This window comes from Salminus brasiliensis, chromosome 17, assembly GCF_030463535.1.
Source record: "Salminus brasiliensis chromosome 17, fSalBra1.hap2, whole genome shotgun sequence".
In the NCBI taxonomy this organism is placed as follows: domain Eukaryota; kingdom Metazoa; phylum Chordata; class Actinopteri; order Characiformes; family Bryconidae; genus Salminus; species Salminus brasiliensis.
In genome coordinates this window covers 13368287-13382676 of record NC_132894.1, presented here as the reverse complement: position 1 = coordinate 13382676, position 14390 = coordinate 13368287, and the positions used below count along the sequence as shown (strand labels likewise).

Here is a 14390-nt window from a genome sequence, read left to right as displayed (position 1 = left end):
CACACTTGCCTTCGAGGACCTATCAAAAAGTCACGGAAGGCTTTAGTCCACCGTTATTTTTTGGGGGGCCAATGGCACATGATGCGAGTGAAACCCGCCCAGCACAGATCTGTCGGAGGCAGGAGAAATAGCTAGCCGAGTTGCTGCCGTGACGTAGCCAGCTAGAGATCCCAGAACTTGCGGAAAGTTTGCTAGAAAGGAAAAAAAAAAAAAAAAACAGGGAGGAAAGACAGGCTGCAGTCGTCCGGAATGCGCCCTCTCTTCATACGGCTGTGGAAATGCGAGGACGCCGTGTAAGTGTTCGTCCGCGGTCCGAGGGAGTGATTTTTGCCCTCTGCACGGCGCTGCTTATGAACAGCTACACCCGCGCTGCTCCACAAGATGAAGAAGTTCTGGACACAAGTCAACTTGCCGAGCTGTACAGTAAGTTCGTTCCACAAAAAAAGGCACCAAAATATGCGATCACTGTAGCTACTACTTCTTTTATTATTTTATTAGCTATATCATCTATAGTAAGTCGTCACGTCTGTCTGAATCTTGAGCTCATTTGCTGGGGTCTGCAGAACACATTAGCATGCCCAGCGCGTAGCCAGTCTACAGTTTGCTCGAGACGTGCTGTACAGTGACTCGATCCTCACCAAGATGAGGACCTTTCTCTTGACTTGTTTCTCTGGGGCTTGTGCGAGAGTAAACAATACAACTCCGTAGCTAGTGATACATATATGACCGAAACTTAATTAGCTAGCTAGCTACCATCGATAAAACATCAGGAACGAGGGCGAGGAAGCCTGTTTTTCACTCAGCGCTGTTGTAATAAACAGTGGGAAGCCCAGCTCGTCTAGAAGCGATCTGATAGGCCACCGAAGGTCACATGACAGCCACATGTCAGATATGGGTTCTCTCACAAAGTGCTGAATTCTTGAGATCTCCTCAAGAGATCAACTCTGTAGTTTACTTGTCCTGTTCCACTGACTGCTGTCAAGGTCCTAGGCTGAACCCGCTTGGACAGCCTGTGCTGACTTGTAGTTAAAATATTTACCTCATAATCTGCTGGGCTTCACTTGGAAACAAGCCTCCAGACCTTTCAGGCCCTAAAAGCCAGCGAACAGCTCATGAGAGACATTCCCTTTTCCATGTGTCTCATCAAATTAGGTCTATGAGGCCGGACTGCGGTCTCTGCTCTTTGGACTGAAAAACTCGGTGGGTATCTGGAGTTTAGCCAGTATCTCTGCCGTTTTTTTTTTTTTTTAAACTGTTTATGTGGTCTGGCCTCTCAAAGGGAGACCCAAAAAGGGACAGGGGAATGTGAGGGAAGAGAGAGACCAGCGCACACCACAGAAACACAGTTAGTGTCACAGGACAGGTCTTGGCATGTTCCACTGAGCTTATGTGGTTTTCGGTAATGTCCATGATTTCACTTTAGATGAGTCAGCTGTTTGCCAAGTCACCCAAAACCTCAGACACAGCTTGGAGTTTCCTGAGAGCACTATTTAACCGTGCATGGAGGCAGTGAGGAGATCAGACACTGATTGCTACCCCCCTGTTGATTTCCTAGAATGTTAAGAATGTTGTTTAATGCAGAGCTAGAGGCAGGCCTGAGGACAGATGTTCAGGTGATATGGAAAAAAAAATACTGTTTCACAATATTTAAAGATATTTTCATGATACACAATATTTATCGTGGCACATAAATACACCAGCAGCAACAGATTTTTAAAAAATCTACTACTCAGATACTCTCCCATACTGAATACAGTGATCTGCTGTATTTCATCTAATTAAACCAGTCTAATGACACTGTCTGTAATGTAACCTGTGTTTATTAAACACTGACAATAACCTCGTTATGCTTAGAAAAGCATATTGTGTATCACAATAACAAAATTGATCACAATACAATATACAGAATATTGTCATATTGCCCAGCCCTAATGTCCAGACAACTCAATGGAAACATAATTTCTTTGGATGTTGTTTTCAACCTTTTTCTAGACATATTTATATTGAAATTGAATATTTTAAGTTTTCGAATGGACCTGTACTTAGAAAACAACAGAAATTCATTGACTGGATAGATAGACCCTTATTGGTCCTGAAGAAAATTTTTCCAGTTTTCCAGTATTCTTTTTTTCCGTGCCTTACAACGGTGGTTTCCACCTCTGGTCCTGGAATTCCCCATACCCTCCATGTGTCATATTTCATCTGATATTTTTCTTGCTCCCAACATACCTGATCAACTGATCAGATAATTAACAGGCCCTTCCTGAAGTGAAGCGCTACCCCTGTGCCTTGGAATGAAACTGAATGATATATGTAAAAGCGACCTCTGTTTCTGATTGGCTGCCTTGTTTTATGCCTCATTCAAAAAGTGCAGTGCAGGCCAAAACATCACTCATAAGTTCAACATGAATGAATGAGCAAACCACTTGGACTTCGTTTACACTTGGCCGCTTCATGTGAGTAGTATCTGGATTGTATCCTGATAAGAGTTTAACCGCATGCACTTACACTTGGTAGTCAAATGAGTCTACAGTCAGACTGAAATCTGATTGTTTGTGTGGGACGAAGTATGCAAATTCGCTTATTGTTGTTTATCTGTTCAGCCTCTTCCTGTGCTGTGCTAAAGATGGATGCTGTTTCGAAATTCCCAATTTTACATGCCGTCGTCCTCCTTGCAGATTCGGATGACGCGCCCAGCCCAGCACATGGGAGGTCTTTCGGTTGTACTGGGAGGGGTTTCGGTTGTCTGAAGCGTCGTGGAGAGATGGATGTGTTTACACTGCGGTAACATGTGGCCCTAATGCGTCTCAGACCACCTCCTGAAGTGGTCTGAGTGATGGGATTTGTATCTGGATTAAAATGTGTCTTGGGAGCGTTTACACTTGCATTTTAAAGGGGCTTTGCCTAATCCAGATAGGATCCTGATACTCAAGACAGTAGAAGTGACCAAGTGTAAACAGGTTCTTTGTGTTGTGTTTTAGCTTCATTTCCTCACATAAGACATATGGAGGTACGCTTTCGAGCTATATTTGCAAAAGTTTCATAAGATTTCAGACCTTTGTCTAATTACAAAGTGACATAAAACGTATGATCTGAGTCGCAGACCATACATACGATGCAGATGCAGGCCGATTGAGATTAGGCCGATGTTGATTTTTGGAGGAAGTAAAATGTACACTGTCTGTACACTGAGAATGAATTTTATGAAGTTCATTCTTCTCTATTACATGTTTATAACAATATATACGTTATACTGCCTACATTAAATATGTTTTAATTTGCTGAATTATTTTTTTTTTTTTCTGTGCTGGTCCTCACACATCGTACACTCGCCTTTGAAGCAGTATGACTGTGTGTATTTGCCACTGGTCTGTGTATTTAGTTACTCTTTCATGTCATCATCCACAAAAGACCTTCACCCTCTGTCGGCTTTGGGAGCTCTGAAATATTAGGCTCCTTTTTGGCAAAGTGTAACGTGAACCAGCTGAGTTATCTTTCTATCTGTGCAGCGTATTATCAGGCCTGTCTGATACCTCACTGCTTTTGAATGGCTCCCTTTCTCCAATAACACTTGCTCTCATCATCTAACATGGGCCTGCATGTAAATGGCCATAGAATACTTCTAAAGAAATCCTTTCCCACTGCTGAAGCAGCTACGGCCACTTCACTCTCAGGCCTATTGGATACACAGAGACGGAACGCAGTTGGGTTTTTAAGATGGGTGGCTGTGCTTTAGTCTGACCTGGTCATCACATCCTGTCTCAGTGACTTCAGGAAGCTGTTCTTAAGTCTTCTTGAACACTTTTGTTGTGTTGTCAGGTCCAGCCTAGTTTGGTGACCTTTCTGCTTGAAAAGATTGTTGGGAATGCTGGTCCGATGCTAATGTGTACCCAGCAGGGCAATTAAATCCTAGTCTGCCATGAGGAAGGCGCTGTTGTTCCCTAGTGCGCTACAATAACCACACATACACTTTATGGACAAAAGTACTGGGACACCTGCTCTTTCATTCTTTCATCTGAAATCAAGTGTACCAAAAAAGAGTTTATCCTGTCCCTCCCCCCCATGAAGGCTTTTTTCTAGATTGCTGTGAGAATTTGATTTGATAAGAGCGTTAGTGAGGTCATGTTGGATGATCACCACCCCACTTCATCCCCAACTCTCCAACTCAGCCCAAAAGTATTGAATGGAGCACTCGCCATCATTCCAGAGAACACAGTTCCTCTGCTCCACAGTTCAATGCTGGGGGGGCTTTATACTCTCGCCCCAGAGAGTCCTATTCCATTGCCAATACTTCTCTACAGGGACTAGATAAGCTGTGTTTGTGTGTGTGTGCATTTGCACATCTGTGTCAGCAATGTAAAGTAGCTGAATGCATCCACAAACATTTGGACATATAGTGTGATGACGATGCTAATGCCAATGAACAGACAACTAATTAAATGGCAAAACTGGAACCACATCTACCTGGTTTAGAATGATCACAGTTTACAGTCATGTCAAAATATTATGACCACCCTTGGGTTGGAATGGCCCATTTAATCAGCTCCACCTATCTTATAGGAGCACTCTGTAGGTCTGTAATTACAAAAAAAACACGCCACCACCACACCAGTGTCACTGCAGTGCTGAGAATGACCCACCACCCAAATAATAGCTGCTCTGTGGCGGTCCTGTGGGGTCCTGACCAATGAGGAACAGGGTGAAAGGAGGTTAACAAAGTATACAGAGAAACAGATGGACTCCAGTCTGTAATAACAGAACTAGAAGGTGCACCTTTATGGTAAGTGGAGCTGATATGATGGGGTGGTTATTATATTCTGATAAGTTGAATTTGCTTGTGTTATGCTGTTGTAAAATGTGTTATAAATGTGTAGTAACTGAATGTGCTTTGTGTGTGTATGTTTGTCTCAGATAAAGGTGTGTTCCTTCTTGAGAGCGTGTCCCAGCAGAGGTGTCTCCATGCCAACTCCTCTGGTCTCTCTCTGACCAGCTGCGATCGCCCCACTGCCTCCTTGCTCTGGAAGTGGGTGTCCCACTATCGCCTCTTCAACTTGGGTACCAGTCAGTGCCTGGGCCTCAATACGACTATCCGACAGCAGGCTGAAGTGGGCATCTATGAGTGTGATTTTCCACTCTACACCATGTGGTGGCGCTGTCGGGGAAATGTACTGTATGGAGCTTCCCAAAACAAGCTTGCAACGATGGGCACGAAGGTGGTGGTAAAAAAAGTTAGCCTGCACGAGTGGAGGATCCATGGGGCGGCTGGAGAGGCACCCTGCGCGTACCCATATGAAGGCAAGTCAGTGACTGGGAAGCAGGAATGACGTACATTGCACATCAACATTTTGGGGACACTTAGCATTGTGTATATATGTATTAGATAATAAAAGCACATGTTTCAATTTAACATAAGGAGGGTTGTGAAAAAACAACTACATTTAAAAAACGGCCAAAATAAAAGCATTTATGTTCTCTACATGTAAATTAAATGTTAATTTAAAAACTACAAATAGGAAAAAAACACAATCCATTTTGAAGTAGGTTGCCAGCACTTCTCATTAAGACCTTTGCTCAGTCACAAACAATTAAGACAAAAATATAAACAACAAGACTCCAGACTTCAGAAAACAGGGTGTTCTCTTAGGAAGTATATAAAATAGAAAAAGCCCATTCTGACACACCCCTAAAAATGCTATACCTCAGCTTAGTTGCCATTATGGCGGTAATTACTTAAAACTACCCAAAACACACAGCCAGTTATACCAAAACGTCTCTTGACTGCAAAAAATCCCCCAAAATGATCATTTTTAACAAAACTACTATTGAAACTAAACAGAAATGCCAAAGGCACTCAAACCATCACAGAAGAATGTATAATTATATTTAATAAAGTTATAAGCTGTATTTGACAGTGATAGATCAGCATAATTGAAGTATATTTGTATAAAATGACAGAAAATGTTATTACTTTTACTAACAAAGAATACTTTTTATTCTACAGTTAGTTTTGACACAGTTATCATCTAAAAGCTGTTAATAACAGATAATTCATGCATTCCTTAGACATAATTGCAATATGACTATATAATTTAGGAAAGTATTGTAAAATTTATGGGGATAATACTTTTTAGTAGCTTTTCATGGGAACTCTTTGTATGTGGTCCTATGAGGTTATGATGCAAGTGAAGTAGGCCATCATTAGGCTGAGAACAGAAACTTGGGAGTCATCAAATCCTTTGTGGAAGACCACGTAAGACTGCTAAAGAAGTTAAACACAGAATATTTTCCTTAAAAAAGAAAAACCAAGAATAACTTATACCAGATGGGAAGATCAGAGTATGGAGAAGGGAAGTAACAGCTTGTGATCCAGAGTATACAGCAACTTTTGTCAAACATGGTGGAGGCAGTGGTATGGAGTAGGCATGTATGGCTGCTAATGAAACTGAGTCACTGATGTTTATTTTTGATGTGATTGCTGAAACAAATACACTATAATTATCCTTGATTTCTTCATTGCAGATCCATGGTGGTGGTGTACAGAGGCAAAGTTATTTCAGCACTCAGCTTCTTGATCACAGAGCCTATCCACAGCTCTACACACATGTGGCTTACTGTAGTGAAAAGCAGCTTTAATTTAAACAGTGCACATGTCTACGGTTTAAAAATGTGCACTCAAGAAGCTGAGTGCTGAAATGTCACACTGAAAAGGTGTCTTTTGTGCCATTGAGCTCAACAGCTATGTGTTTTGTGTTGTGTGTGTATGTGTTTCTGGGTTGGCAGAAATCCACACTCTGCTGGGGAATGTCCATGGTAGGCCTTGTGTCATGCCCTTCCAGTACAACAATAAATGGTATTGGGACTGCACCTCAGAGGGCCGAGAGGACCAACATCTCTGGTGTGCCACCACAAGCCGCTATGACCAGGACGAGAAGTGGGGCTTCTGCCCAACTGCAGGTATACACACCTACATAGGGATACACACTGCAGTCTTGTCATGTAACCAAGTCTATGGTATGATACAATTTACATCATGCAGAACATCATAACTGAAAAGAGATTATGTAAATTTCTGTAGTTTTATCATTCTACAAAGCAATTTTCATTTTGTTTCATTTTGTTAAAATATTTTCATCCTGCGCAAAAAAAACTTTTTTCCCACCTCAGGCACAAAATCCTTATCAACGTTTTCATATTTATGCACACACTGGAGCCCTATTCACAATAAACTGTGACAGAAGAGTGATTTGTCTTCCTATGAAATTGGTCAATATAAAGATGTGAAAAGGTAAAAAGGTAAAGGTGCACGTATTTGTCACTGTACACTGTACAGCAAAATGTGTCCTCCGCATTTAACCCATCTGGTAGTGAACACACACTCACACACACACATGTGTTAGGGGCAGTGAGTACACACACACACCCAGAGCGGTGGGCAGCCAACTCCAGCGCCCGGGGAGCAGAGAGGGTAAAGGGCCTTGCTCAAGGGCCCAACAGTGGCAGCTTGCCGAGCCCGGGAATCGAACCCACAACCCTGTTATCGATATCCTGGCACTCTAACCGCTGAGCCACCACTGGCATGTGCTTATGAAAAATCATAAAAAATAGTACATTACTCATTAAGAAATTGTATTTTTTTCAACATTATGGTAACAGGGACATCTAAATGAATAGCCTTAAGCTTTAATAGCCTTAATACACTTTGACACATTTTTTGTGCTTTATGCATCTCATCAAACGTGGACGCAAAATGTGACTCATTTTATAGAATTAATTAGAATTAATAATAATTTAATTCATTCCTCTTTTACTGGCAGTTATTACTCTGAAAGGAACATAATAAACATGGCAACCAGGCTCAGTGCTTTATGTTTATTTCGTGCTCAGAAAGTCAGAGAATTAACAATAAAATGCAAAACACAAAAGACTAGGGATACTGATGCATAAAGATTTATTAAATGTCGAAAATTTTACTTAATCCACATCCACCATTTTTTCTGTAGGGTTACCTTGAGTTACACTGCGCTGTTTGAGGTGTGGATGGCCTGTGCTTTGTCTTTTATGCAGTGTCTGGCTGTGGTCAGCTGTGGGAGAGTAATGCCAATCTGAAGGCTTGCTATCAGTTCAACCTCTACTCCCTTCTCACCTGGAGCCAAGCACTCATCTCCTGCCAGTCACAAGGAGGCAGCCTCCTCTCCATCACACACGCCGCAGAACACAGCTACATTAGAGGTGCGTGCGCACACACACATATACGCATATACCTGCATGTCTTGACAGTGTGTGTGTGTGTGTGTGTGTGTGTATGTGATGACACATTGATGTGTGTACAGCCCAAATGACTGCAAGACATCTCTTCACAGAAAGACTTGCGGACATGGGTGTTATGGTGTGGACTGGACTAAATCATCTGGCCGATGCCGGGGGGTGGCGGTGGGCAGATGGATCTCCCCTGGCTTTGCTCCAGTATATCTCAGGTTAAGAGGATGGCACTTTGCTTCTTCTGTAACTGCAGAAAGATAGAGTGTGTTTAGACACAGGGGTGTAAGACATTGATATACTATATAAGTATCACAATATTATGTTTTGCAATACTGCATCGACTCTCAAAAACACAGTATGGATTTTTAATTAATTATTTACATGTAAAGGTAGGGTGGCAGACAGTGGTTTATCTATTATTATTAAAATGAACTTTTTCTTTGCTTAGATCTTTTCTTTTTCCAAGGACCTAGATTGGGCAACAAAGCCTTTGCTAGATATTCACATAAAGTCACATTACTTAACTGTCCTGAGTTGGTGATTTTCTGACGCATCCTAATGTTTTTTTCTCTTTGGTTAGACATGGCATCGACAGCGGTACAGCAGGGCCATCTGTGTGGGGTATTTAACTCCGGTCTGGGGCAAGGACACTGGCAGAGTCTGTCCTGCGACTCTGCTCTGCCTTACATTTGCAAGAAGACCCTAACAGAAAGCAGGAGAGTCGAGCCTCTGGGTAATCTTTTAGTCTTTATTGTATTGCTTTAGTGTAGTTGTGTCATCATCTATGTATGCATCCACATAAGATACATCCATCCCAGTTGTCGGAGCATTGAATCTTTGATCGCTGGCGATGCTGCAGCCATCCGTGACCAGGACTTCAGAGCACAATTGGCCTAGCTCTTTTGGGGCTGGTAGGATGGCTCTTCCTCTCCCCATCACTTAGTGCAGTGCTAGGCAGTGCAGGCATCTGTTAACTGATGTAACAGAATTTCTAGTGACTGTTCACATAGCCTATCCATTTTAGCCAACTATTTTAGTTACTGGTTATTGCACATACAGTACATTGCAAATACCTAATGCCAGGTATGGGCTAAAGGGATATAAGTCCCCCCAGCATTAAGCTGTGGAGTAGTGGAAGTGTGTTCTCTGGAATGATGGTGCTCTATCCAGTAATTTTGGGATAAGTTGGGGAGTTTGGATAATTAGGTCTCGTGGTCATCCAAAATCCTGACCTCACTAACGGTCTTGTCGCGGAATGCCTTTAGATCCTCACTGCAGTGCTCCAGAATTTAGTAGGAAGCCTTTCCTGGACAGTAGAAACAGTTACTCCAACAAATAAATACTATTGATTTCAGTTGAGCCCTAATACCTTTGTCCACATACTGTATATAGCAGTGAAAGATCATTAGGTCAGATTCTGTGAAGTGTCCCCCAAATACTTCCTCAGAAAATGCTACAGAATTAAAAATGTTTTCCACTTCTTTGTCTCTGTCTGTCTGTCTGTCTATCTGTCCGCCTCTCTTAGAAAACTGGCAGTATAAGCAAACAATATGTCCAGATGGCTGGTTTGATCACAATGGCTTCTGCTATCACTATGTGAATGAGACGAGTAGCTGGGATAACTCCTCTAGTACCTGCAAGGCTCTCGGAGCACACCTGACTTCCATCCATTCACTCTCGGAGCTGGAGATGCTGCTGGCACTCATTAGTAATGGTCAGCCTGCATTCTTTTATATATATCATTAAAAAAACAAGAATTGTTTAAATTAATGACTGTAGGTGAGTTAATTTGCTAAAGTTGCTGCACTCTAAATAGTTTCTGTAAGTTTACAGTAAATATTCTTGGTCATTGCATTTTACTGTGGATTTTGTCCATTCTTAAGCATTTACAGTATCATTTACAGTTATTTCTTGAAAAACAATAATGACAATAACAAAAATAATGTAGTCTTGCATGAAATGAATATACAATGTTGGAATTTATTCAAACTGTAAAATAATTATAGTCTAAATTAAATGTAAAAAAATACAAAATATAATTGTACAGTATTTTTTTATGTATATTTTTACAGTCCTACTTTTTTTACTGCTGATTTCAGACATCAACAGATATGCTTGTCAATAAATCATTAACGTGAACACTTATTGGACTGTTCATGTTTACGTTCTAGCCTCTGACCCAAAGGTGTGGATTGGTATGTCCATTGAGGCCGATTTTCCAGCAGTCGAATGGTCAGACCGTTCAGCGGTCACGTTTACATCCTGGCATTGGCAAGAGCCGTCTCGTCACCTTGGAGACAGACGCCTGTGCGCCACTGCCAACAGGAAGGTGAGATCAGCAGAAAGTGGTCAGACAGTGGGCAGATGAGCTTCTTTAATAGTGAGCACACAGGTCGATCAGAACAGGGTCCTGTCACAATTCCAGATCCATTGGAAAACAGACAGTATTTAAAGTCAACGTCAATCAGAAATCACAGCATGTTTTCCTGTCTGTACCATGAGGTCATTTTCTAAGTGAAACAGAGCAAGCTAGCGGAGTGTGTTCACTCAAAAAGGGGAAAGGTAACATGATATTAGAGGTTAATATTGTTTTGACCCACCTTTAGGTGCATGGTCACTTAACTCAGAAGACATTTACAAAAGTCAGTTGTTTGTGTGTGACCCACAGAATGGTAACTGGCAGCTTGAGGAGTGTCAGAAGAAGCATCCAGCAGTGTGTCGCACTTCAGGCCTTGTAGCCTTACACCCAGCAGGAGAATGGGACGAAGGCTGTCCAGAGGTAAGAAAACATGTATCTCACAGGCACCACACACACACACACAATTCAAAGCCAAGACATATTTGGTGTCCATGCTTTGCTTCTTTAGTTTTGCACTAGAGCTTTGAGGCTGATGTTGCTAACAGATTGTAGACGGATTAGCTTAAATCCTAGCACCTACCTACCAGTCCTACCAGTAAAAAAAAGAGTCAGCCTTGCTTTTCCTTCTAATGTGAGCCTCGCTCCAGTTTAGTAACTTTGGTAAAAGCTAGTCAGATAGTGATAGCTTTTAGCCTAGCGTGGTCCCCATTTCCTTCCTCTGGTTACTATTCGTTGTGTGCTGTGCTCCCGCTCCATGGACATCATTGCTGGAAAAGCCGTGGGAAACATGCCACAGGCTGGTTCATGTAGCATCGGCAGGTGATGTGCTGCTCTCCAGTTGTACAAGAGTTAATAACACCATATTCTCCAGAAGCTTCGACTAGGGCTTTTGATAGTAGGCTGGGTGTATGTACATTTCGGGGGGCTTCGATAATTTGACTAAAGACAGTTACATAACAGTCTTGGATTTGGCCTGTTTTACAGCCCTGTTATGGTTATGCAGAATTTCTCATTATTCAACTAATGTTAAAGTTAAAACAGTTTGGCATTCTGGGGCACCTTCGATAATTGATAGAAAGTACAGACAAATTTTTGTCTGTTATTTTTTAAAGATAACAGTGTGATGCAGTGGCGAGTATACATAGACCTGCATTCTGTCTAAGGCTAATAGGTAGATTATAAGTTTCTATTACTTAGCTACATTAGCCTCGTAGCTCCAGTGCAAAACTGAAGAATCAAATTTTGCACACCAAACATGTCTTGGCTTATTGGCAACATTTGGAAGAAAGTGCCAGTATTCTCATACCAGCTTTCCAAACCATCTTGAAACTGACCTTTCACCTTTGATATTGCACCTCAGAGTAATTTCAGGTAAAGATAAATGTGTAGGCCTTACAGTATCGGCAATACTGAATCAGTCGCAGTCGTCATATTTTTGTAGTGGCTTCCTAATGCCTTCGTCCTGTTGTGGATCATAGCTAATGGTGCAGCTGTGCAGGACAGACGTTCAGACAGACAGACAGCCTGTCTGGGTCAGCGCGAGAATGGGGTGAGGCCGGAGAACAACGACCTGATTCAAAGACTGACGTGTGTCAGCCTGCACTTTTATTGGGCAGGAAATTGGCCCTTTGACTCACGCAGCTGTAGAATGAGAAACTGACATGGACGGCAGTGTGCCCGGAGAGAAAAGAAGACAGAGGCACACACACCCCAACAAATACACTATCATTCCAGCCACTCACATGCATGCTTGTACTCTTGGCCTCTGACATTTTCATTTCCACAGACACACTCTCTGTTTAAAGTGCTGATGATAAAATGCATAGGTCCAGTTCTAAAATCGGATTGGCTGGGCCATATTTGAAGCTATTGTAAAATACTCACTTTACACACTTGAAAATTGTGTAAAAAAATAAATATATCATCATGATATGATATGACGACACGTGAAGATATTATGATATTGACCAAATGCAACCCTAGCGATGCCAATACAGTTAAAGCCATAAAGACTGCTCTGCACTGGACCGAAGCCAGATAGCCAGGACTCATTATCTCTCTGTACTGAAACAAGCAGATGGTCAGTGCTGTTTAAATACTGATGATATCTACTAGAGCCGTACTAGCGGCCGATATTTCTCAAACTGGCCAATCCGGAGAGTACAAGACCATACACATCAATTTAATTAAATTCTGTATTAAATTAATAAAAAAAAACATTCTGCTGGTCAGGGAATGGTCATTAAAGACAGAGGGGAATCTCTGGAATGATGTTGCTCCATTCAGTACTCCAGCAATGCTCCATAATCTAGTAGAAAGCCTTCCCTGGACAGTAGAGACAACAAAACTCCAACAAAACCACAAGCAAACAATCAACAAGCAGGTGTCCCAATACTTTTGTCCATCCAGTGTAAGTATTAGGCTTGCTATGCTGGATACATTATTTAGGAAAATGAGAAATTCCTAGGGTTGCTTTCCAGGCTTTCAACTCCCTCAGATTTCACCGCCACAACCACTGTCTGCTTTACCCAGTCTAGCTATCTAGCTGTATCACCTATTCCAGCTTTAACGTTTGATAAAATCACAGTAACAAGTGGCCTCTCGCAGCATATTGCTTTATTTGAGAAGAAGTGAAACCAGTAAAGTAAATGGTGGCAGATGGCTGCAGACCATTTCAGACTGGTTCGGGTTACAGGCAGTATGTTGATCGTGTGTGTGTGTGCGGTGTGGATGATGAGGGTCAGTGGAATTAGGGCCAAATGGAGAACAGTTGTGAAAACAAAGCTATATGGTGTGATGAGGTTTGCCCCGACCCTCTGCTGTTCCGCACAACCCTCTAAAGCACAGGGCTGCATATACACACTGCTAACTCCTCCACAACCAACCCCCTTACACCAGATGGACCCAGTCAGTGGCCTCTGGGACCCAATCAGTGGCCTACTTAGTTTGTCCGCATGGAGTGTCATGTGTGGATGGATAATTCCTTACATATATAGAGTAATCACTGTTGTTTTGATGTAGTGTTTAAACGTAGATCCATTATTCGATTATTTAACAACAGTTGTATGTGTTTGATTTACATTCATTTACAAATCAGTTTAATGTAATTTCAAAGAATTATAGAAGCCTAGCAAAAAATGCTGCACTAGAATAATGTCACTGCCCCCTCCCCACCCCAAATAAACATACACCATCTTTTATTAACTTAGACTTCTTAGACTTAGAATTCTAGACTTAGACCTGGAATTCTTAGAATTCTTAGACTTCATCCTTAAGTTTATTGACTAGCTGGCTACTGCTTACTTCACCTTGAGTTCACATTTCTCTCTCTTTCTCTCTTGTTCTTTCTTTCTTCTTTCTCTCTCTCTCTCATTGGCCCTGTCCCAATTCCCTCCTGGAAATGCACTTTTATGAAGTTATCGAAGGGCAACTTAAACAGTACATTCAACTTAAAGTTAAAGCAGACTGCATTCAAGTGAAGGGGTGTCCAGAAACATTTGGACATATTGTGTACCGCTGGGGACCTGAGAGAGTTACCCTTGTTTTAATGAATAATGCATATGAGATACAGCACTGAAATGTGAGTACTTCATGTCCAGGTGTGTGTATATGTGTGTGCATGTGTGTGTGTTGTGTAAACATCTCTGTAATTGCAGGGCTGGAAGAGGAAAGGACACTTCTGTTATAAGGTCGCAGACCAGGAACAGACCTTTGAGGATGCAGCAAAAGGTTATTACTGTAAATCACCTCTAGTCAACATTGGAGACAGGTA

At 41.8% G+C, this 14390-nt stretch overlaps 1 protein-coding gene across 1 annotated transcript in view; it reads left to right on the top strand.

Moving 5' to 3' along the window:
- Positions 1–79: 79 nt before the first annotated feature.
- The window catches only part of pla2r1 (phospholipase A2 receptor 1), a 33957-nt gene continuing 19646 nt past the window's right edge, over positions 80–14390 (top strand). The window contains exons 1-10 of the mRNA XM_072660807.1: positions 80–423; positions 4912–5295; positions 6781–6954; positions 8065–8229; positions 8361–8474; positions 8840–8992; positions 9785–9973; positions 10431–10588; positions 10928–11038; positions 14275–14387. Of these exons, the coding sequence (XP_072516908.1) occupies positions 279–423; positions 4912–5295; positions 6781–6954; positions 8065–8229; positions 8361–8474; positions 8840–8992; positions 9785–9973; positions 10431–10588; positions 10928–11038; positions 14275–14387 (1706 nt within the window). The 5' untranslated portion in view covers positions 80–278. The remainder of the gene's footprint in view (positions 424–4911; positions 5296–6780; positions 6955–8064; positions 8230–8360; positions 8475–8839; positions 8993–9784; positions 9974–10430; positions 10589–10927; positions 11039–14274; positions 14388–14390) is intronic.